The sequence below is a fragment of the Panthera pardus genome, unplaced genomic scaffold (genome assembly GCF_024362965.1).
Source record: "Panthera pardus isolate Hobbes unplaced genomic scaffold, ASM2436296v1 HiC_scaffold_6, whole genome shotgun sequence".
Taxonomy (NCBI): Eukaryota; Metazoa; Chordata; class Mammalia; order Carnivora; family Felidae; genus Panthera; species Panthera pardus.
In genome coordinates this window covers 128,558,864-128,582,381 of record NW_026526991.1, presented here as the reverse complement: position 1 = coordinate 128,582,381, position 23,518 = coordinate 128,558,864, and the positions used below count along the sequence as shown (strand labels likewise).

At 49.6% G+C, this 23,518-nt stretch overlaps 1 protein-coding gene and 1 long non-coding RNA gene across 14 annotated transcripts in view; one reads left to right on the top strand and one right to left on the bottom strand.

Annotated features, from left to right (window-relative positions):
• Positions 1-23,518, bottom strand: part of FRMD4A (FERM domain containing 4A) — a 607,025-nt gene that overhangs the window by 4,419 nt on the left and 579,088 nt on the right. For 10 of the 13 annotated variants that reach the window (XM_053895512.1, XM_053895513.1, XM_053895517.1 and 7 more), the window contains 5 exons: positions 21,400-21,456; positions 18,741-18,978; positions 17,548-17,715; positions 14,762-15,624; positions 12,990-13,086 (listed from right to left, as the gene is read on the bottom strand). In XM_053895512.1, the coding sequence (XP_053751487.1) occupies positions 12,990-13,086; positions 14,762-15,624; positions 17,548-17,715; positions 18,741-18,978; positions 21,400-21,456 (1,423 nt within the window). Of the gene's footprint in view, positions 1-10,643; positions 10,716-12,989; positions 13,087-14,761; positions 15,625-17,547; positions 17,716-18,740; positions 18,979-21,399; positions 21,457-23,518 lie in introns of all 13 variants that reach the window. The other 3 variants (XM_053895516.1, XM_053895510.1, XM_053895511.1) reach the window with 1 other exon arrangement.
• LOC109273704 (uncharacterized) lies at positions 663-9,500 on the top strand. The gene is made up of 4 exons (XR_002083202.2): positions 663-1,771; positions 5,002-5,159; positions 7,563-7,794; positions 8,944-9,500. It is a non-coding gene; the product is annotated as an uncharacterized LOC109273704 (long non-coding RNA).

The following is a 23,518-nucleotide window of genomic DNA, read 5'->3' as shown; positions in this document are numbered from 1 at the left end:
CTAGTCCACGGCGCCCACCGCTGACGTGCGCTCGTCCAGTCCACAGTTGTGCGCTGGGAACCACGGGTGGTGCGCACGTAAAGCCTTGTCACGGCCAGTCCGCAGTATCCTCTCCTTGCTCACTGCGGGTCTGTGAGCGTGCACATGAGGTAAAGGAATAATAAATCTGTTGTTAATGGGCAGCTCAGAAACCAGAGCTGGAAAGTCGGTGGGCACCTAAAAGCTGTTAGAGCGCGTGGCCACCCAACTCGACCATTATAAGCTGGTTACGGAATGGGCTAGATGGACACTAGGTCACCCGCCAACCTCAAGAAAATTTCCACCCAGTGAGGTACACGGTGGAACACCCCGAGATTCCCAGCCCAGCGGTACGTCCCTCTTAACTGTCAACTTGTCTCTGACAAACCTAAGGCTCAGGCAACGAAATGAGATCCTCCGGTTCCAAAGAATTGAGTGTGCCCCCTCCCGGCACAACTGCTTTTATGTCTAAGAAGTGGGTCCCAGAAGCTGTACGTGACTACAAAGATGGCAGGATGTTCATAAAGCAAGCCAGAATCACCAGGGCTGTTGTGTGAAAGGACTGCCTAAAATGAAACCGGAGGAAATGACACGGAGAAGCTCATGCCTGTGTCCTCAGGAGAAGGGAACTGAACACTGGCCCGATTTACGGGAGACTGAGACTTCTCTCCGGCATAGTGAACGTCTGCCTGGAATGGCTCCTGTCCTCAAGCCAGTGAACTTACTGTTGGACCACGGACGCTGCCAGGAGAGACCGCCTTCTCCAAAGTACAAGACCACTGTGTAAGGATAAGGCGCGGACAGACGAGCAAGTTTCACAGCAGCTCGCTTGCCACCCACGAGACGATTCCGTGCAACAAGGGACACCAGGTCATAGGTCAGACAAGTAGGGCAAAGGCTGTCCTCCGTGAAGAGGACGTTTCCCACGAAAGGCACACTGTCAAACAAAACCCAAGTCCGCGCCCTAAGTATTCGGCGCTCTTGGGAAGACTCTAAAGATGGGATCCCAGGCATCTCAATGCTCTAAGGGTGACCCTCACCCCAAAACCCCAGTGGTTTTATGCTAAAAAAAAAAGTTACGGTCTCTCATGCACACGGACTGGCAGTATTGGAGACAACTTGGAGTTGCAGTGGTCATTACAAGGAATGTTCCAGTTAGACAAGTTCCCTCATTTAAGAAGTGCACTTGAACGCAAGGGTTCCCAAATGAAACAGACAGAACGGGTTACCTATTTCAGTCAGCATGCAGAAGCCTCCAGAAGGCTTCAAGATCCCCAAACTGCTTCATTGGAAGATTGATTGCAAAAGGGTAATGGAAAGTTAAAGACCCAAGAGGTACCTAAAATGAGACCATATGACTGCCGGGACTCCTGGGACTCCCCTTTCTCCACCTCTACACCCGAATCCTCAGAGTATTAATCCTCTGTCTGAATGGTCTTTCCACCCGGAAGAGACTACATGACCACACTCACACCAGTGTGTCAGAGGAGGGCCCCCACACAGGCCCCTCACAGGATTGACGGGATTCTGAGGGATTCTCTTGTAACCACTACCAGTCATTCCTGGAACAGCTAAGGGGAAACTAAAATTAAAGGGACCCCTTGTCAAGTTCTGGCAGATGCACAAGTTACACTCTGTACTTTGAACCCCACTTGCTCCAGAGCCCACAGATGGGAATCCTGGAAAAAGAAGGGTGAGAATCCTGACCTGAGTTTGCTCTCCCAAGTTACCGTGGCCCACTCAAGAGAGGAAGGTAAGATTTCACATCCCTTCCTTCCCAATTCCAGACCCACAGCTTACTGACCCTTTCCCTCCCAGGGGCAGCTGTTGCCTTCCTGTGTCCTGGGGGCTTGGCTTGGCAACCACCGCGTTGGGAACCCCAGTGTGTGGTCAGGCAGAAATGCCGGTTGAACTCCATTTCCGGTTGGGGTTCCAATGCTTACTGCCAGTGCTTGGGAATGGGCGGTCTTTGTTCTGGTCATCTTTGGGAGTGGCTCCAGATCTCGAGAGTAGTGTTCTTTGTGCCCTCTCTGAGGACACCTTGTGTGTCCACGGTGTTGTTCCATACTACCAGGAATATTTATGGTTTGAGCTCAAACCTGACAAGATACGATTTTAAGTAGCTCTATGGTCAGAAGTTGGCCAAACTGAAAGCGCATAGTCGCCATCAGAGCCTAATGCCGATTTCTTTGGGAACTTTCCCCTCTAGGCCAAAATTAAACTATGTACCCAGAGGTAAAGAAAAACATTCTGAAGCATTACTAGAACAACCAGAGACAAAGGTGTAAATGTAGAACATTATGAATCATTTAATTTCCATGCTAGTTGAAGATCTCCTTGATATAAAGAAGCAAACCAAAGATAATGTAGCTGGATGGGTGGGTTGGCCTGTGTTGCAACCCACTTTCCTGAGGAATTAAAAACAGGGGTCCCTGTCTTAGAACAAATCAAGTCTTGATCAGAACAAAGGTAGCTGTAGTAGCAATGCAAATCCCACTTACCATTTTTACCAATTTCCACACCTTCTCTATTCATTTCAAAAGGCCTGCAGGTATTTTAAGAGATCTGGATTTAAGAAACAAAGCTCTTCTTGGGAATGTTCTACTTGCAGGAACTTCGCTGATAGGTCCTCTCTTTGAAATGCAAACTTCAGGGAGGTCATTTGTATCAGACAGGGGTTGGGGTGGGGGGCGGAAAGCTATTTGGAACTTAGGCCAATGAACATCTGAAATGTCTTTGCTACAGATGCTTTGGCTGTCTGAGCAGGTAACCTGAAATTATTCCAACTGTTCTGTTAGTAACGAATGACTTTTGCATGATCATACTCGTCTCGTGGCTAAAATTTAAAACAAAAGCGATTAGGATCTCTATCCATCTATGTGTCTAGGGATCGATGTTGTAAATGCGTGACATTTTTCTGGCTCTGGGCGGTATTGCTAAACTTAATTTGTAAAAGAGTTTTAATTAATTTGCTTAAAGAGAAGTACTTATTAAATGACGTATTCTAAAACTGTCACAAATAGAAAAACAACACACATATTTTCCAAGTTCATGTGACCTAGGATAAATCCTCAGTAAATAAAGGCTCAGGTTTGTAGGTTTAATTAAAATAGTAATGTCTTCAGAGTTATCAGCATTAAATATAATGTAGGAAACAACTTTTATTCTACCCGTGTTTACTAGTTATTTAAATTCGTGTCATCTCTGTTACAAAATTTGTTAGCCAGAAAGATAGCTTGAGATGTTGGCCAGCTGTTTAAGGTCTTGAGAAATTTTCATGACTAACATAAACATAATCATTAAGAACAAGTGAACAGATACATATTGGTCACAGTCTAGATGTTTTTCACTGGGTAGAAGCTTTTTTTGTCAACAAACTGCCAGTTTTGTAGCAAAAAAATTATATGCAGACATCATCCCTACATGTGGCGCCTCCCCCTGTTTTGCACAGTGACCTTGGAAGTCCTTTCCCTGGCCACGTAGTCCTTTCTCCACCTCAGAGGCGGCTTTGCCGTATCGTCCTCAACCTCCGGGACTAGTAGAAAAGACTAACAGCATCACTCAAACCCCATTAGGAAAATTCTGTGCCACTTGGGAATTTTCCTGGACCAAGGTGCAGTCACTGGTCCTTCTGAGTCTAAAGATTGATGTGACTCTTAATGCTTCCCCCCACCCTCCTGTGCCTTGGAGGACTCGTGGTCCGCTAAACCTCTGAACTGCCTTTCTGCTCGGAAGGGACTACATGACCATAGCCAAAAGTCTGCCCAGTTACTGGCCTCAAACGTGGGCCTCTGTACAAGTCCTTCTCAGAGCTGACAGAACTCAGGGCTTTTCTGGGAACCTGCTACCTATTAAACAGCCAATGGGAAACTAAAATTGAAATTTATGGAAAGCCTTGCCCTGTTCTGGTAGCCACCAGGGCTGTACGCTCCACTTGCTTAGGAGGACCCTGCAGGGGCGGTCCTGGTGAAGTGGCAGAAGCGGGCAAAGGGTGGGGATCCTCACCAGAGGCACCTTTCCTCAGTCTCTGCTGTGCCCATTTGAGAGACGACTGTGAAATTTCATATTCCCTTCCTTGCCTTATCTAGACCTATTACTCCCCAGGGACACCTGTATTCCTTTTGGCCGTCTTTGGGAATGGCTGTGCATCTCTCAGGAGGGGAGTATGCTTTGCACCCTCTTTGAGGATGCCTTTGCATCCATGGGTTCATACTGCCAGGAATATTGAGTGTCCCACCTGAAACTGGACAGGACATAGGAAAGGACTTGTAAAATAGCTCTGTGGTCAGGTTGGTTACATTGGAAGCTGACATTCAGAGCCTGACAGAAACTTTCTTTTAGATCTTCCCCCCTAGACTAAATGGAACTACGTACCCAGAGGGAAAGAAGATCATCACAAAGATCAGCAGCTCTAAATTAGTAGAAACCTAATGATTTCCATCTTAGAGAAAGATCTCCCTGAGATAAAGAAGCTGAATATAACATAACAGGATGGGTGGGTGAGACTGTGATGTCACTCAGGCTGCAACCCAATTCTGAGAAATTAAAAACTGTTGTCTTGGGGTGCCTGGGTGGCTCAGATTGTTAAGTGTCTGACTATTGATTTTGGCGCAGGTCACGATCTCACAGTTCGTGAGTTCAAGCCCCACATTGGACTCTGTGCTGACGGCATGGAGCCTGGCTGGGATTCTCTGTCTCTGCCCCTCCCTACTCGTGCTGTCCCTCAAAAATAAATGTTAAAAACAAACACCTGTTGTCTTGCAACTCAAGTCTTTGCAAGAACAGAAATGTAGCAATTCAAATGGAAGCAATTCAAAGCCCACCTATCATTTTTACCAATCCCCAAACCTCCCCTTATCCATCTCAAAAGGCTTGTGGGTGTTGTAAAATTCTGGCCTTAGGGTAACAATATTCCTTCTTCACCGAACTTGTGTTCTTTCTCTGTGCCGTAGAGATGGAAGTGTTGTGTTTGGTTTTCTCTAGGAATCAAGGTTGTTCTCATCAGAAGGGAAAAACTGTGGGAGAGTGGTGTTCTCCAAGGTGGAAAATGTTGTCTTCACAAGTATCAGTGAAAAGTTGAAGTCCCCTTGACTCACCCTTTTACCAGAAGCATGATGTGAATGTGATCCTCTTATAAATGGGTGAGTTTTACAGTATTTCACCTGTCTCGTGGCTAAAAATTTCACACACAAGTTCTAAGATCTTTGTATCTGTGTCCATGATCTTGTAAGTGTATGTGTGCCTGTGATACACGTGGGATCTTCTCTGCCTCTGGATGGTACTGACAAAATGAATTGGTCAAGAGCTCTATTTATTTGGCTCAAAGACAAACAAGGGCTATACAGATGAGGTACACTCTAAGAAGAATAAATGCTAGCCCAAATGTTTCTCAAGTTCACGTGGTCTAGGGTAATCTTCGGGAAATGAAAGCTAATTTCAGTTGCTTAGTTTCATTACAATAGGCATGTCTTTAGAATTACCAGTGTGAAATACAATACTCCTTTACTTCCTAGGTTAACTAAAAGTCAAATAAGCTCATGTTGTCTATTACGGAATTGGCCACAAAAAGATCATTTAAGATGACAGTCAGCTGTCTAATGCTCATGAGACGTTAGGAGTAATCTAAAAATTAAGAACAAGAAAATTAAACAGAAGGATGATAAAGGTTCATAAATGAACTTTTCAACAATAGTTATGCTTATGGGTCAGTCTGCTTAAGAAATAGTCTCCAGGGGTCACCAGGTGGCTCAGTTGCTTGAGCGTGTGACACATGATTTTGGCTCAGGTCGTGACCTCACTGTCATGAGATAGAGTCCTGTGTCGGGCTCTGTTCCAGGCACAGATCCTGCTGGAGATTCTCGCTTTCTCCTCCTGTCCCTCTCCCCTGTGCTCTCTCTCTTAAGTTTGCAAAATCTTTTTGATCACTTGAAGCCTGAAAGTTTATAGTGAGCTAAGTTAAGGATGGACTTTCACTGACTCATTTCCAAATAAAATACTAAAGTGTTCATTACTGGACACAGATTTATCCACTTTTCACTTCCTTTTACAGAGGCCATAAAGATATTTGGGCCTATTAGTACACCTGTTTCAGGCCATATGGAAAAGTTTACTATGAAGAAGAATTTACTTCTAGAAATCATGAAGTGTATTTGTAAGTTTGCAAATCTACAGAACGTTAGTGTAAGAGACCATTCACGATTGCTAATAGTTTTTACTAGAAATGAAGAATTCTAAGGGTTAAGAATTCTCATCAATACATGTAATTAAAATTACTTATAAATAATAAAAAGAAACAAGTGTGGATGAAAAGTAGGCAAGTGAAGCAAAATGACTGGTTGCTCTTAGCCAACTTGACCACATTCTCAAATTACTTCCCAAGATTCTTTTTTCTACAAACCATCTACCAATTTTTTGTTCCATGGAACAAAATCTGAACGGATCTAAAAAATTGGTAGGTGGTTTGTGGAAAAGGAATCTTGCGAAGGGAATTTGATATGTGGTCAAGTTGGCTAAGATGGGAATGGATTTAAGTTTTTTAATGAGGGTTTTTTTTTAAATGTTAATTTTTGAGAGGGAGAGAGACAGAGTGCAAGTGGGGGAGGGGCAGAGAGCGAGACACACACACACAGAATCTGCAGCAGGCTCCAAGCTGTCAGCACACAGTGTGATGTGGGGCTTGAACTCCTGAACCGCGAGATCATGACCTGAGCTGAAGTCAGACACTTACCTGACCCAGCCACCCCCGTGCCCCAATGCGTTTTATCATCCAAAGCACACGGGTGCAAAAATAGAATTTGGTTTTCTCTTGAAAGGACTAAGTCTTCTTGGACATGTGGTCTGATTTTGATAAGCTACTGTAAAAGATTTACCTTTCAAGTAATCGGCCTGGACAGCCAAGATTTTGTGTTGTAGCAAAATAATTTATCGTGCTTCATGTGGTCTTTATGAAGGCGTCCATTACATAAGAAAACCCAGTCTTCTCACTAGTAAAAGAGCTAAGTTTTGTTCACAACTCTGTTACTTTGTCTATTTGCCTTCATCTACCTAACCAAAGTGACAGGATGTTAATGAAGTATTCTTTCATAATGATCTGTGATCCTATTTAGTCCTGTGTTCAAACCTGTTGATATTTAGACAGTTTCCCGTAACCAGATTCTCAAGGGTGTCTTCCTGACCTTAAGGTAACTTTGAGATTTCCCTAGAAATTTGAGATTTTCCTAGAGTGTCCCTGGGAAATCCCAAAGGATTGTCTCTCACCTTAAAAAAAGATGCTATACTAATTAGGTTTATTTGCTGTGTTAAACTACATGGGAAGCATTGTCAAATACGTGATAAAAACCTTATTATTTGTATGGATCATATTATTAGTATAAACAGTCTAAAATTGTATGAAGTGTCTAGAAATCTGATATGGCCTGGTATAATATTATTCAGACATCTAGTTATTATCTTTAAATTGTGTGTATCACAGAAGTAACCAGATTTCCTCATCAATTCCGTTATAGTGAACTACAATCGGAACTTTAGCATTTTGTCATTTACAGACCCTTGATTGTTTTACTCTGATGATTCTGCAAAACTGAAACGCATGGAAAGAACCCTACCAAGAACTCTGGACTGCTGACATTCCTGCCAAATTAGAAGGTGTTGAACCTGGGGTGCCTATGTCACAACTGAGGAAGGCTCCATCTGACTTTGGGTCTGGTACAAAAGCCGGAGACCTCAAACTCAAATGGACCAGCAAGAGATGTCGACTGCTTCTTCCCAAGATGGGGGGTAAGAAAGTTTCTTTCCTCGTTTGCTTTCTGATCATCTTTTACCTAAGTCTTACACCCTGAAGGGTCTTCAAGATTTTGTCCACCATTTTCCTTGCCCTGCCCTGAAAAGGTAATGCGCTTGTTCACATAGCTCAGGCCACTGCAGAGAGAAAGGTCATCTAACCTCCAAAAGACTGGATTTCCCATGGTGCTTGTGATCCCATAGTTCTGCCCGTCACAGACTTCTGCCTCACTCCCACTGCTTCGGTTTCTCTGGGCCAAACCCAGCCCCTTCTCCGTCACGTCACAGTCCCCGGTTAAGAACCTCTGACCCAGGGGACTTTGCATCCAGGCTCTATCCAAAGACAGGGACACAAGGGAAGGGTAACCAGATAAAACCACCTGTGGGGTCTACAGCCCCTCAAGTTTTACTGGCCTCCGTGGTGGTGCTCTTGGGAGTCCCAAGCCTTAGACTTAAATAGGAATTAGCATGAAGGATTCATATTCAAAGTTTGCTTCCCTTGACAGAAACCCCCCTAGACAGGAGTAAGAGCAAATGAGGCTACAATCAGGAACCTCTCCTGCACTCCTGAAGATGTTGCAGAATCCGTCGCTAAAGCAAGAGCTGCCTACCAGTAATTCCTATGCTCTCTGCCGAGGTCGTTCTTGACGCTAAGGTAGCCCCTGATTATCGTTTAGCTGAGCAACGTGAGGGTGGCCCCATGGCCACCAGCACTTGCTGCACTGGGATAGATGCTTCTGGGGGAGCTGACACGCGGCTACACCAGATCACTACACAAGCCAGCTGACTTAAGAAAGCGACTCCTTCAGTGGGGTCTTCCTTTGGTTTGGGTCTTGGGGACCACGGCTCCAAAGTGCACTCGAGGGGCGCCTGGGGGGGCTCCGTTGGTTAAGCGTCCGACTTCTGCTGGGGTCATGATCTCACAGTTTGTGAGTTCGAGCCCTGCGTCGGGCTCTGTGCTGACAGCTCAGAGCCTGGAGCCTGCTTCGGATTCTGTGTCCTGCTCTCTCTCTCCCCCACTCACGTGCACTCTCTCTCAAAAAATAAACGTTAAAAAAATTTTTTTAAATGCGCACTCTAGACAGTGGGCACGATCCTGCTATAATGACAGTCCTCTCTCTACCTTTTTTTTTTTTTCCTCAAAAGGTTTCAATCCATGTTCGCAGCCATTAACCACCTAGCAAATAATCCCCCTAAGAACAGAACTTCAGAAAAGGAACAAAGAGAATGACCAACAGAAAGAACAAACCTGATGTCATGACCCGCGAATACCACACAGACATTTGGCAAAAGACCACGAGAACTGCCGAGCTTTAGAGGGAAGCGGCCCTAATGCCTTAAGTTGGGATCCCATCTCTCAGGCTGAGAATCGGATCAAAAGGAGGGACATGTTGAAAACAAGAAAATAGGCCCCAAATGGAGTCACTCACGCTAAGGTCCACGTCACCGAACTTCGGCTCTCTCAGAAATGGAATCTTAAACCAGTCAGGGCATCTGCCTGACAGACCCCTGCCATTCCCTAAAGGAAAGTGACTTGGCCATATCCAACCGATTTTTGTCTAGTGTAGCCTCCTTGTTCCCTCTCCCTCCTGGCTATAAAAGTCTCATTTTGCCTAGTTCCTCTGAGCTCCTTTCTTCTGCTAGACAAGAGGCTGCTTCATTCATAAATTGATGAATAAAGCCAACAGCATCTTTCAGATTGCCTCAGCAGAATGTTGTTTGCTTTCTTAACACCATCTCCCTCTCCAAGGCTAAGCCCCTGTTTTCCTAATCCCCTATCTGCCACCTCGGAACTGTTCCTTACCTCATCCTACCTTACCTTTTAGGTGGAAGTCTGGCTCCTTATCTACAGCAACATGGTGTTTACCAAACAAACGCCCTGCTTGTTCATGCATCTGTGTTTTTGCCCCTGCAATGGCCCTTCTCCAGGTCCCTCCACCCCAGGCCGTGGAGGTGGAGGCTAGGTTCAAGAGGTATGGCCCTGGAGCCAGGGTCTTCCCCTCCCCTTGGAACTCTGGCCTCCAGCATGGTTCCTGGAACATAGGATTTTAATTTTCTGGTTACATAAGCTTACAACTTTTTATCCACTTCTGAATGGTATCCTTATCTTTTTAGTTGACCCTTGCAATGCTATTTAAATTTCAACGCCTTGTCTGCCAGTTAGATTCTGGTCCCTGGTAACCGGACCCAGACAAGGTAGCACGGGTTTTATGGCCACCATGGCAGTGCTGTGCAAATTGGAATGTGCCTTGGATTGACCCAGGGGTCTCGTTGAAATGCAGACTCAAATTCAGTAGGCCCAGGAGTCCAGATTTCCAACGAGCTCCCAAGTAGTGAGGACGGTGATGCTTATCTAGGGACATTTTGGACAGCAGGCCATGTGGCCGAGTATACATCTGTCCCTCAGGAATGCAGGATGAAAGCAGGGGTGATGTGCAGGTGACTGGATCAACTCAGTCTGGTTTTGGTGCTTTGCCGTGTAAACTGTAGGGCGCTCCTCTTTTCCTGGACATTGACCATGACACCAGTAAAAGCTTCTGCAAGTATCTGCGTACACAGAGTCTGGGAAGGGCTACGACACACAGTGGGGTCTTTTCTGGGAAGTAGCAGTGGGAATGTCTAACATCTCATGTCAAAACATATAGAGTTCCCCAGGTATCTAGAAATAAGACATAAGAATAACGCCTTCCACATAAGAATAACGCCTTCCACACCATTCAGAAGCTGCTTCTGGAAATTACGATGCGGACAAGGGCGATACATGCAGCACATGTGAGATCACACACTCGTGAGCAGCGGGGGGGAGGGGGGGAGGGCGGGGAGAACCGAACACCCCCTTACAATACCTCTAGTCATCAGTGCTTTGGTGAGTTGGAGACTCAGACCCATCCATAATGGGTGAGTTTTCTGTTGCTTCTCTGAACAAAGGAAAGCAGAAGAAGGAAGAGAAGAGAGGTCATGTTAAAGAGAGGAACTGACACAGACATGATTAGTAGCTTATTAATACATTGCAAAGATCAGTCGACTATACACCCAAGCGTTAGTGACAAATAACAGAATTCACGCAGAACTTTCAAGCCCCAAGAGTGACTCAAAGGCCTCCTCTTTGGTTTTGTTCAGAAGGCGGGCTTTGGCACTTTGTACCCATTTCTCATTTTCCTATCACATCACAGAGAACAGTTGCTGGTTGTTTACGACCGTCCACCTCCTCAATCTGATAAACGTTTACTTCAAGGACCCAAACAGCTTGGTTTCCAATTTGTCCAGCCTCCTCACTAGCTCTTTGTGGTGGAACACAGGCGGGGTTCGAGGCCAGCTCAAGGGCGTTCACTCCTTTCAGGCCTGCCCTCCCGCAAATAACAGTCATATAATCAGATTAGAGGAGACTGGGCGGGATTCAGAAAATGTGGACCATCCCGACAAAGACCCTGAAATGGGAAGTTCCTTATTTGGGTGAAATGGCTTGGCCACTGGAGATACCAAGATAACACAAGGTCTGATGTACTTTCTCCTATGAATTAATCTCCGTGCCACTCTCGGGCCTGAGGCCTTGCAGTAGCTGCCCGACCACGTGTGATGGACCTGACCTGTGGATGGCATGGGAGGGAGGGTCATAACGACCTGTAATAAGGACGGAGAGGGTAGCTGCCACCCCGAAGACCAAGAAATGGGAGTGGACACAGATCAATGTGGTTGGGACTATGGGTTCTCCTGACTCAAAAGGAGGAAGAGGCATCATGGGCTATAGTTGAGGGACTGTCAGACTTGAGCAGACATCAGAATCCCCTGGAGGCCTTGTTAAAACACAATGCCCTGCCCACCCCACCCCACCCCCCCTTGTCTCATTTAGTAAGTCATGGATGGGCCGGAGCGTCTGCATTTGTAACAAGATCCCAAACCACACATGCTCGAGCTGCCGGTCCGAGGGCAGCACTCTCAGGACCCCTGGCCGGTGGAAGAGGACAGGATTCCAGAGGCCAGAGAACGCAGCTTCGTTCAGCTGTGGGACTCCGGGCAGAGCACCTACTCTCTCTAAGCCTCATCAGTACAACTAAGAGATCGGCTCTTTCCCTCGCAAGGTTGCAGTGAAGAATATATCAAACTTATAAATGTCGGAAAAAGCTCCCAGCCTTTGAGTACACCGCAGGCACTCAACACACATCAGTTCCCCTTTCCCTTCTGTCAAATACTAAGGCCCCGTAAAGCCTGGTTTAAAGTCACCCCGGAGAAATTTACAGAGACAAAAACGTCTGCCAGGCACGGGAGCCCGAATGCAGCCAGTGGAGCCCGTTCTGGTCCTGTTGTCCTATGATTCAACTCCCAGACGGCCGTCAACTTTTTCCAGGCTTCCCCATGGGCCCTCCAGCAAACTAGAAACTGAATAGAGCTCGATCGAGGGATCCCTCACCCCTTGACCCAGCGGGCGCGGACAGAACCTAACAGCCAGTCCGAGGGGTCGTGTGAGGACCAACAGAAGAGGCAGGGATCGTGAGGAAAGCGATTTACATGTATCTGCTGGACGTCAGGGGTCAGAACGTCTAACCGTCCACGAGACTAGAATGCTCTATGCCTACGCTGGCAGCTATAAAAGGAACGGAATTTTGGTTTCATTACTTTGCTGTGCGTCACTTCTTAAAGATCTCAGGGAACCTACACCTGATCCCCTTGGTTTGTGGGTTAAGAGCAAGCAGCTGGAGCCAGGACAGAGAAGGGCTCGGAGCCTCAGGCCCTTTTCCTTCAGATGTGGCCTGATTCTAAGGTGGGGGCAGGGCGAGAAGCAAGAGTAGCTCAAGTCCCCTCTCCCCTTCCTGCCCCGCCCCCTGAAGTCCGCCTGATAGAATCTGAACACAAATCAAACGCCGCGTGGAATTCTGCCCAAAGGAGTGCTGTTTGACTTCCTGCACCCACCTTCCCCACGTTCCTGGGACCACCGCCAGGGTGAAAAGAGAGCCCAGAGAACTGGCCCATCTACATGGACAGGGACGGAAAGGAGCCAGGTGGGAGGTAACAGCGTCCACGCAGCTGCTTTGGGAAGGAAGGGGTTTCCCAGGAACAAACGCTCACGTTTTTGGTGGGTACACCCTTCCGTCAACGAGGATCTTGTGTTTAGGACATCCTTCCTAACTGATGAGGAAAGCTGATCATTCTAGAGGCTGGAAGAAGGGGGCAGAAGGTCTGAACAGGAGACTCACCCAGTCTGCCAGGTTAGGATGTGGTGGGGACTGCTTGGGGGAGTCACTCCAATTTCACTCGACGGCGTTGAGCTTCTCTGGCTTTGAGGTAAGGCAGCTGCGGAGGGGTGATGCAGAAAAGGGGGGGGTCAGACAGGTCCAGTGAAGGAGCTTCTTTCCAGAGATGCTGGGTATGACCCCGTGGCAGGGTCACAGTGGGGGCGATCCCCTTCCCCCCCTGACTTTTGGCCAATTCGGTCTTCTCCAAAGTATCTTTCTCATTAAACTTCAGATACAGCTTCTTAGACCTTCGAAATACGTTTAGAACTTCTAAAATATGTTCTCAAAGAGTTACCTCATCACCAGGCAAGTGCTACAGTTTTGACAGAAGGGAAACACTCCTGGTTCCTTGTTCCTGGCAGACCGCTAGTGCTCTGAACAGTTACAGAGGCTCATGTTTTTTAAATGATGCGAGCAACGCACTCATTCGTTCTTTCTCCAAACCCTCCTGCGAAGTCCCGGGCGAGTTTCACTGGGCTTTTTTAATAGATGAAGGAGGAACACGGAGAAGGTTCTAGGACCTCCAAGCCCATGGTTTCTTTCATGATTGCCTGAATCACTTTTGTTCTCCTCTCTGGAACCTGTCATTTGGCCAATGTGCCGCCATAATAAACGAATGAGTCACTGGGGACACGGGGCATAGAATGCGGGAGCCGTGAGGCCTGGTGCACCCAGGCAGCCGGCCGGTCCTCCTCTTTGTCCCATTCATTCCAAGGCCCAAGAATCCCCCCTGTTCCCCAAAGGTGAACCCCATTTTCTGTCCTTCCCGATCTTTATCCTTACTTAACTCTTTCCCATCACAAGTCAGATCCTGACTTGGAATCCCTTCTGTGTGCTGATCACTCTCATTTTATTCTTCTATTTAAAAAAATCATTTTATTATGTCTCAGCTGCCTCCCTTTTCTTTCCCTGTAGTCTGTCTAAGCAGAGCCTCCTGCCTGCTCCCCCCCCGCCCCAGCCCGAGCGTGCTGCGAGCCGTGAGGTCACTGCTGAGCACTGGGGGTGGCTGTCACCGCTGTTCTTTCCCAGAGAAGCTACTAGCTTCTGAAGCAAAGGGTGGTGTTTTCCGTTTTTACTTTTTTATGGTCTGGCACTGCTCAATGCTCTGAGTACAAGGAAAAAAGCCTAATTATGAAAGCTTTAAAGGTGTAGTATCGAGGTACTGAAAGCACTTTATAAAAATTCTTTTGGTCACCTCCTAACATCCCTGACATGGGAACCCAGGAGCAGTTGGGACTTTAACCCCCTCTTCCCCCCTCCCCCCACCAGTCGGTCCCACCCAGGGGACACGGCCCAGTTCCAAGGCTCCAGGACGCAAGGCCCTGCCTGGAACAAGTGTCCCCCTGGAAGGGGCCACTCGGGTCTGCAACGTACTAGTGTCTCTTCACCAGGGTAAAGATGCACCTTTGACTGGAACAAACCCCGAGCCACGTCAGCACGGGGCTTCTCTGATGTCTGTCCTTACAAGAAGCGGCAGGAGGCAGGGTTCGCATCTTTACCTAGGATGCTGAACCGAGGGCGACTTGGCCCAGCCCGCTGGGGAGGGTCGGAGGCGCTGCCCCCTCCCCCCCACCGGCTCTGAGATCTCCGTCCCCCAAAGCCAGGGCTGGGGCGGGAGCGCGTGAAGGAGAGGGGACCCGGAGGCCCCCAGTCTCAGCCGTCTGACAGCCCAGGTTTCTGGAACGAACGATCTCAGAACGTCCGGAGGTCCCCCCCACCCCCGCCCCGCTCACCTGACGTGGCCTTGCACATCTGGGGCATCCTGGTGACCCTGCTGTGCGCCACGAAGGTGCTCTGGGAGGAGGTGCTGTACTGGGAGCCGCTGTCCGAGGAGGTGGAGCTGGTGTGCGACAGGCGGCTGTGCTCCTTGTGCGAGGCCGTGGAGCGCTGGTACCACAGGCGCAGCTCGTCCGAGACGGCGGCGCGGCCCGCGCCCTTGTCGTGGGCGCCCTCGCGGCCCAGCGACGGAGTCCGCAGGATCTGCGAGCGCGACGGCGTCAGGCGGCCCGCGTCGCCCTCGTCGCCGCCGCGCCAGCTCTCCCGGAACAGGCCGCCCGCCGTGTACGAGTTGGACGTCTTGAACTGCGCCTTGACGCTGTAGTGGCCCTCCTGGTCGCTCTCCAGGCTGCGCACCACCACGGGCGTGGCGCCGCCCTCGATGTACAGCGGGTACTCCTTGATGCGGTACTGCGAGCTGGGCTGGCTCTGGCTGTGCAGGTAGACGCCATGCGCGCCGCCGCCGCGCGCTGCCAGGTTGGGCATGCTGCCCGAGTTCGCGGCGCCCAGCGCGCCCGCCGCCCGCTGCCGCTGCCGCTGCCGCGCGCGCGCCTTCGACGGCGAGTCCTCGGCCAGCGTGGAGTAGTTGGCGTTCATCTGCGCCGGGTAGTAGTGCTCCGAGCTCGAGTGGCTGGTGCAGGAGGAGCAGTCGTCCATGGGGTCGGAGCCGTTGCTGCTACGAGTCCGCGGGGTGTAGAAGTCGGGGCTCCCCGTGTCGTTCTCCGAGCCCAGGAGCTTGCCCTGGGACTCCAAGCTGGAGCTCCGGTGCCTAAAGTGCAGGGCGAGGCTGTGCAGCCGCGTGGGGCTGAGGTCCACCGACCTGCGGGGAGATGGCGGGCGGGCGGGCGGGCGGGTGGGTGGGGGTGCCCCGGGGAGGGGCGCCTGGGGGGACGGGGTGGGCGCAGGCAAGGACAGAACCCGCCGTCCAGAGCCGCCAGCGAACCGCACCTAGGAGCGCTGGGCGGGAGCAGGGTGGCCCTGGGAGTCCCGCCGGGCGAAGCCAAGGGGCCGGAGGGACCGCAGATCCCCCCGACTGGATGCTCGAGTATGCGCGGGGCCGGGACAGCGGACGGCGCCCACAGAAAGGTGGCCTCTAGAAAGGCACCCTAATAGCCTGGCTTTTTTTTTTTTTTTTTAATGGCGCAATAGGATTCTATAGATGCAAAGAGAACCAGGAGAATCCGTGCCATCAGATGAAATGCCCTGTCTTTGAAGAGCAAGAGAAAGGCGGACTTAGCGCACTTCACAGGGTTCAACCAGATACTGTTAGGAAACCCACGTAGGTTCCCATTCACCCGGAACCCTCAACTGGGCGGCGGGAGCAGCTAACACTTAAACCTGACGGCTGCACACACTCCTCTTGCCACTACTTTGTCTATGATCCACTCTGCTTATGAGTCCACACTGTAAACACCCATCAGTGTCACAGGGGCGGACGATGCTAGGACACATGTGACATTCAGGGCGGCCCCACTGGCCAAGTACAGGAGGAGGTGAGTTCCTGTTCTGCCACTCAGGGTAGAACGTGAAGTCCCCACCGAGCGGCTCTTTGGGGCTCAGGCCTCACTTTCCTCTCCACGGTCTCGGTCATCTGCTCCGGCCGTTCTAGCCCCCGGGGGACATGCTAAGTGCAGGCCTGGCCCTGGGGCTCCGACCTTGCTCTTCTCGGATGTATCCTCAGAACTGGCTACCCCATCCATTCAGGTCTCTACGCAAATGTCACCTTATTAGAGAGAACTGCCCTGATGCTTTCACTTAATGGTCACTCTTGCCTTTCACTATGTAGCCCCCTGTCCATTTTTCTTAGTGCGTATCACCGCGGGACAGACCTTTTTCTTTCTTGCCACTCTCCCCTACTAAAACGTCAGTCCATTGAGAGCTGGAGTGTGGTCTGTTTCGTTCACTGCTCTGTCCCTACGGTGATACCTGGTGCATACAGGCAAGTGACAAGTATGCTGCCTGAAAGAATGAATCAGTCTTGCCTGGCGAGCTCCATCTTATCCTATATAAATCCATCCTTGGAGCCACAGTCCCTACGCAATCAGTGCGTAGGCAAATCCCTACGCAATTTGATCAAATCAAATGATGGCTTTGGTTGTGCCTCTTTTCAGAAAATGCAGGAGTGAGTCACGCTTCACTTCTGCCAGTTCCTTTTCCTCTTCAATGAATTTACACCCTGAGACATTAAAAAGTCCAGGCCTCAGCGGGAAGACACATGAAGACTAGAGAATAAATATCACCCCCTATCAGTGCAAGGTCGTTCCGTTTCCAGCATGTTCCCTGCTGATCTGGATAGCCTCTCCTGCCTCCATTTTGATTAGGAAAGCTCCCTCCGTGAGGCATCTGGATGCCTCAGTCGGTAGAGCATGTGGCTCTCCATCTCGGGGTCGTGAGTTCGAGCCCCACTTTCGGTGTAGAGATTGCTTAAATAAACAAACTTTTAAAAAATTAAAAAAAAGAGGAAACTCCCTCCATGCCCACTGTTTCCAGAAGCCTGGAGATTTCCCAGGTGACTCCCGGACGTAGACCCGGGGATACAAATGGGTCTCGTAGCTAACGGGGGCTCACTGCTGCCGTCCCGGATTTTTCATCCCGCTTTGCATTAACGAGAACCTGCCTCACTGGTTCTGGCCTGACCCCAGTTTACCGGTTCTTTGGGCCATTTTGGGGGGGGAATCGCCCAGGTTAACAAAGGGAGGTCTGGTCTAGGGACGGAGGTGGCCCAAAGGCCTGGTACACTCACCTCGTGGAATGAACATAGTGGGGACTCCGGACCCGCAGGTCTGGTGTGGACGGCATGCTGGACTGGGAGTTCCAGTGAGGGAGGCTGCGGATGGGGCTGTTCTGGAGGGAGCTACTGCCCCCGCCTGCTTCTGCACAGCTGCCCGTGCTGGGGAATCGCTTGTGACTGCTGCAAACCAGAGGATACCAGGCTGGTCACGGCCACACACGACCGCACCTCTTCCCGGGGAGCTGCCCGGCCGCAGACCCCAGCGTGGGTGTCGGGAAAGCTCGCCCGGGTCTGCCCGCCCCCCCCCCCCCGATTCCTATTCTGGCTCTCAGCCTTCGCCCCAGTTGTGGGTGGGGGTCCTCGGCCCCGACCTGCACCACAGTGTGAAACCAAGACCCTAGTGGGGGCGCCTGGCTGGCTCAGTCAGAAGAGCATGCGACTCTTGATCTCAGTGTTGTGAGTTCAAGCCCCCCGGGTGGATGGAGAGATTACTTAGAAAATAAAAATCTTCAAAAAAAAAAAAAAAAAAGAAAGAAAGAAAGAAAGAAAGAAAGAAAGAAAGAAAAAAAGAAAGAAAGAAAGAAAGAAAGAAAGAAACCCTCATCAGCCTTGTGCATAACAGGCAGTGGACTGTTCTGTGAAGTCCCTGCCCTCAACCACAGTTTCTGTTTTCCAGCGGACAAATATTTACCTGTCTGGACAGCCACTGGGAGCTTTAAAGGGTGTAATTAAAGGAAATGAGAAAAACAGAGAAACAGACCAAAATGCCTTCCAAAAATCTCTCTGCAGTATCAGCTGAGTAATGAGCTGATAATGCACGGCTAAGATTACAGCTGTCTGGCCCTGGAATCCTGTTGGATGATGCTGTAGGGTTCTGAACCACTTTGGGATTCCTGGGAGTAGACTCTCTCTTGCCTTTTCAGAAGGACGCTGCCTAAACCTCCCTTGTTAATTTCCGGGTCATTTCACAACATTAAGACCATCTGCCAAGACACTGTGAGCCCCAAACGCCCATTCCCTTTTGCACGACCGATCTGCACCTTGACAGGGTCAGCAGCAGAGGGCGCTGTGAGCGCAGCACTGTTTTAAGGCCGCCCCAGGAGGGAGGGAATAAGCTGGTGTGGATTCTGAAACTTGTGGGTGCTATTTGGGACAGCCCTTTGTTTTTTCCCGTGAGCTCATGTGATCTCCCCGACCCAGCTCACCTGGAATGGCCGTGGGAGGAACGTTTCTTGACCTTCTCGTAAGGCTCATCTAAAGAGGACTCACTCCACATTTTGGGCTTTATGGGGGATTTGTCGTAGTCGCTGCCGTGATAGTGCATCTGCCGGAGTCCCTCCAGGGACTGGGGAGGAGGGGGCCTGTTGTGTGACGGTGGTCGAGGAGGGAGTCCCTTGTGAGGAGACTGTAAGGGGGACAGTGTGCTGGTGACCTGAGAGTCTTCTGCACAGAGATGGAGAGAGACGAACTGAGCAAGGGTCCCTCCCACCGACCCAGACAGATCCCCCCACCCCCACCCACAGCTGCCCCCCCCCTCTGCAATCCAGACAGGCGTCTGCTCAATGACCACATTCCACCCCCGCCCCCCACAATCCAGACAGGCAACGAGCGCACCCCATGGCTTCCCCAGTTGCCGAGACAAGTCAAACCAGAATGAACCAAACCTAAACTTCAAGCAGCAGCCTTCAATGGGGAGAGAAGTTTCACTTTTGATTAGCTACAGATGGAGTGAAGCCTGAGTGCCAATAAATCCCAACAGCAAATGATTGCTTCATACCAAAGAGCAAAACATAGTCATTAACATGTTGTAAAGTTTTCATTCAATAGACCTTAAGCGTCTAATTTGGTCTGGGGGAGTTTCAGCTCCAGGAGGGTTCTGTTGTGTTTGCTTCTATCACCTCAGTGCCTGGAATGATGCTCAATAAATACTTGTTAGGAAAAAAAAAATGAAAGAAAGTTATGTATTTTGCGCATCATTATCTGTTGGCGGTTCTAGGGATCTACTCTCTCTGCTTTTCTTTGATTCCAGGCTGAGTGGGGAATGTGGTCTGAAAGCCCTAGGAAGACTCTGGAACTTCCTAAGCACGGAGGGGTCAGGATGAAAATCCTGTGTGAGAGCTAGTCAACTGTCAGGGTTCTGAGTGGGCAAGGCTGGGAGAGAGACGAGGCAGGAGTTAAGGAAGATAATCAGGGTGGACAACTCGGGGGGTGAGGGAACAGCAGTGAGCAGGGGGGGAGGGGGGGGAAACTCAGTGCTCATTGTGAAGGCAGAGGGCCGGGTCTGAAGGGAAAAAATACACAGAAGCAAACCCCAAAAGCTCCAACCACCTTTCACTTGGCCCCGCAGTCCATTTACAATTCGTATTCTTATCCAAAGCCTAATTCTCCATCCCCCAACCTTGAAACCCAGCATCTATTATGCGCCCGCCCCTCAAATCAGTAAAGCAAAGAGCCCCTAGGAGGGGCAAGCCTGCAATGGTCCAACTGAGGCGATGATGCCCCTTAGGGGGTCCGGAACACAGGAGGAAACTAGTCGCCATCCATGCACCCACGTTAGCCAACAACAACACGTACCTCCCCCAACTCTTCTCTTACAAAGGAATCTCACTCAATTGTTGTTCCCTCGCCTGGAGAGACTGAAGTCCACAGAGGCCAAAACCAGGGCCGGATCGCTCGTACTCAAAGCCCCTGTCCCTGCTCCCCCGCAGCCTGGCTTCCTCCCCACCCGCAGAACGATGCTGATGATAAAAATATTATGACCTGATTGCTAACAGCAGGGCCAAGACCATTGGGTAAATAACGCCAGCCTTTCCCCACATCAATAGCAATTATTTTCATCCTTGCAATTCCCATCATGACTATGTGTCGGGCAGACCTTTTAAGGTTTTCTGTCTCAACAGCCACTCAGCACTGCCCACCAGAGGTTCTCCTAAAGGGCAGAAAAATTAACTGGCACTTTAATAGATTTCCATATCATCAATGTCCTCGCCTCCCAAGTTTTGATTTAAACCCACGGGAACGTTCTCAGAGATGGTCCCATGCCTCGAATTCTTTCTACCCCTGTGTGTGGTGGTGGTGTGGGCGTGGGGGATCAGTTCTGTTTTTCTAAGAATTTCCCAAGAAAATATCCTGATAACCGCTGGGTTTTCAGAGGTCAATGGCAAACAGGAAGACAATTTCAAGGCCTGACCAGGAATCTAAAGGGACATCTTCTCTTTGGTTTTCAAGATTTCTCAGGAAGGTATGGAAGGTTTTTCTTCCTGCTACTCCCAGGCTTTCCTAGTGGGCTTCAATCTTAGACTTGTGATCCAACCAAAGACCATGTCTTTCCTCCAGAAACTATGAATACTCAAAAGGAAACTGCACATGGTGTTCAGTTAAAACTGTGGGGCGCCTGGGTGGCTCTGTTGGTCAAGCATTCAACTTCGGCTCAGTCATCATCTCACGGTTCTGTGAGTTCCAGCCCCGCATCAGGCTCTCTGCTGTCAGGGTGGAGCCCGCTTCGGATGCTGTCTCCCTCTCTCTGCGCTTCCCTACCTCGTGCACGTGTGTTCGCTCTCAAAAATAGACACTAAAAAAATTTTTTTTAAACGCGGTTTTGTCAACTATAAAACAGAGAACACCGTTCATGGACCTCACCTCCTACCTCTGGGCCATGGGAAATACCGAAGTTCCTACAGACCCGAGCTGACGCGGCGCCCACCTACCCCCAAATGGGTGAGTGCTGCGAACCAGGGACTGGCGGGGCACCCTGCTGTCACCTCAGCCTGGCTCTGGTCTTCCCACTGGGCTGTGCCAGACTGCATACAGCCTAATCCCCGTTAATCTGTGTCCGAGTTCTGAAGCAGGAAACGGACAACCTACCATCCTCTAGCACAAGGGCATCCGAGAGGGAGCTGTCTTCACTGGCAATATTTCCATCTGAGAAGAGAGAGAGCAAGAGTCTATGAGTTCAGCCCATCCCTTAGACAAAGACCTCCTTGTAAAAATCATACGTTTGGGACCGTGCCACATCCTCCTCTTTCTAATCAGAGAGAACACACGGAGTACAATCAAAATGCTGTTTGGCATTTCCTTTGACAGTCCCTGGGGTGGGTCATTAGCTCATCCCTCGCTCCTGACACCGCGATGTGCCAGTCTTTGCGCATCTGCACTCTTGTTTCACTGGACCCTGCCGTGCCGAGCAGCTTAATATCCAGGATAAAGGCTGCCCGGCCTGGTTAAGCCACATCGTTTTCCCGGCCCGATCTCAGGGCGTGTTCCAACCCAACCAAAGGCAGTGAACTGCTATGTATTTGGTACACGCGAAACTAGGTAAGGACTTGGCTTTGGTCTTGTGGCAATAAATGTCTTCTCCGTAAACTTCTTAAGTCGTTAGTGGTGAACGCAGGCTGCTAACTATGGCTTGTATCTCTCCAAAGCTTATTTTTATAGGTGCTAGTTAACCATGAGAACGTGCCCAAGAGGGAGCCAGTAAAATAGTCCTCCCCTCTTAACATCTGGGGAAACTGAGGCCAGTGAGGGGGAGTGGTTTGTCTGGAGTTGCTCTGTTCAAAACGAGCAAAGGCCCCAGTCTGAAGTTCCAAGTTTAGTGTTTTAGCTCTTGAAATAAAACACCAGGGGTGCCTGTGTGGCTCAGTCAATTAAACGTCCGAGTTTGGCTCAGGTCATGATCTCACGGTTCGTGGGTTTGAGCCCCGGGTCAAGCTCTGTGCTGACAGCTCGGAGCCTGAGCCTGCTTCCGATTCTGTGTCTCCCCCTTTCCCTGCCCCTCCCCCACTCATGCTCTGCCTCTCTTGCTCTCGGAAAATGTTTAAAAAAAAAAAAAAAAAACAGAAAGAAAAGAAATAAAACACCAGACTAAGGAACTAAGAAGAACTGTAATTATTCCTCTAATTCAAGTGTGGCAGAAACATTCTGAGGCGGTGGCAAAATAAAGTATATTCTTGAGCACTTAAAAACAATGGCTGCAAATTTGCATGGGACCATGTGCCGCTGGGACAGATACTTGTTTAAATGTGAATTCTGTTGTCAGCGCTCACAGAACCGCCCGGGGCCGGGCAGGCCGGGAAACCAGGCTCTTCTGGGGCCGACCAGTGACAGGTCTGTCCCTGTGGTACCCCTCCCAAACTTGGCTCTGGTGACCGTGCTGGAGGTTTCCGCAGAGCTGGGCCTCCCCAAGGAGGTCTCCCAGAGGCCTCAGACGGAGAAAGGCTGGCTGACTGCTGACTGCAGCTCTGTTAAGACATGGGCAAGCAAGTGACAAAGTCTTGGCCAAGGCCAACAGGGCAGGATGGGGAAAGATGGTTATTCCAAATTTCCTAGAAGAAAGGTTTTTTTTTTTTTTTTTTTTTTTTTTTACAGTCTCTTGTTTTTCTAAACTACGAAGTTATTTTATTTGTATTGTTTGGTGGGATGGGGGCAACTGGGGGGCAGAGGCCCTGGTAGAGCCTTGCTTCCCTCGTTTGCCCACATTTTAAGGTTACACAATTGTGCTCTACGTATGTTATAAGTACATATGATTTATACGTATGTAATTGTGGTAAAACATACACGCCGTAAAATGTACTGTTTTAACCGTTTTTAGCTGAACAGGTCAGTGCCGTTAAGTATACTTACACTACTGTGCAACCATCAACATCCCTTGAACTTTTTCATTTTTCCTAACAAAACCTGTACCCATGAAACACTAACTCCCCATTCCGCCTCCCCCTCCAGCCCCTGGTCACCTCTATCCCACTTTCTATCTTCCCGAAGAAGTGTTTTCAACATGCGTAAACCATGAAGGAGTATCTGACGTAGGTTTCAAAGAGTTTGCTGACACAGGAAAGAAGGATTAAAACAGTTTGGGGGACTCGACGGCCGTGGGTGGATTCGGGGGGGGGGGTTCTTTCTAGCATTTGCCAAATGTAATCACCCGAGCTTCTAAACCCTCCTGACCAGGAGTCGTGACCTCAGGACTCTAGACAATCAGAGTGGGGTG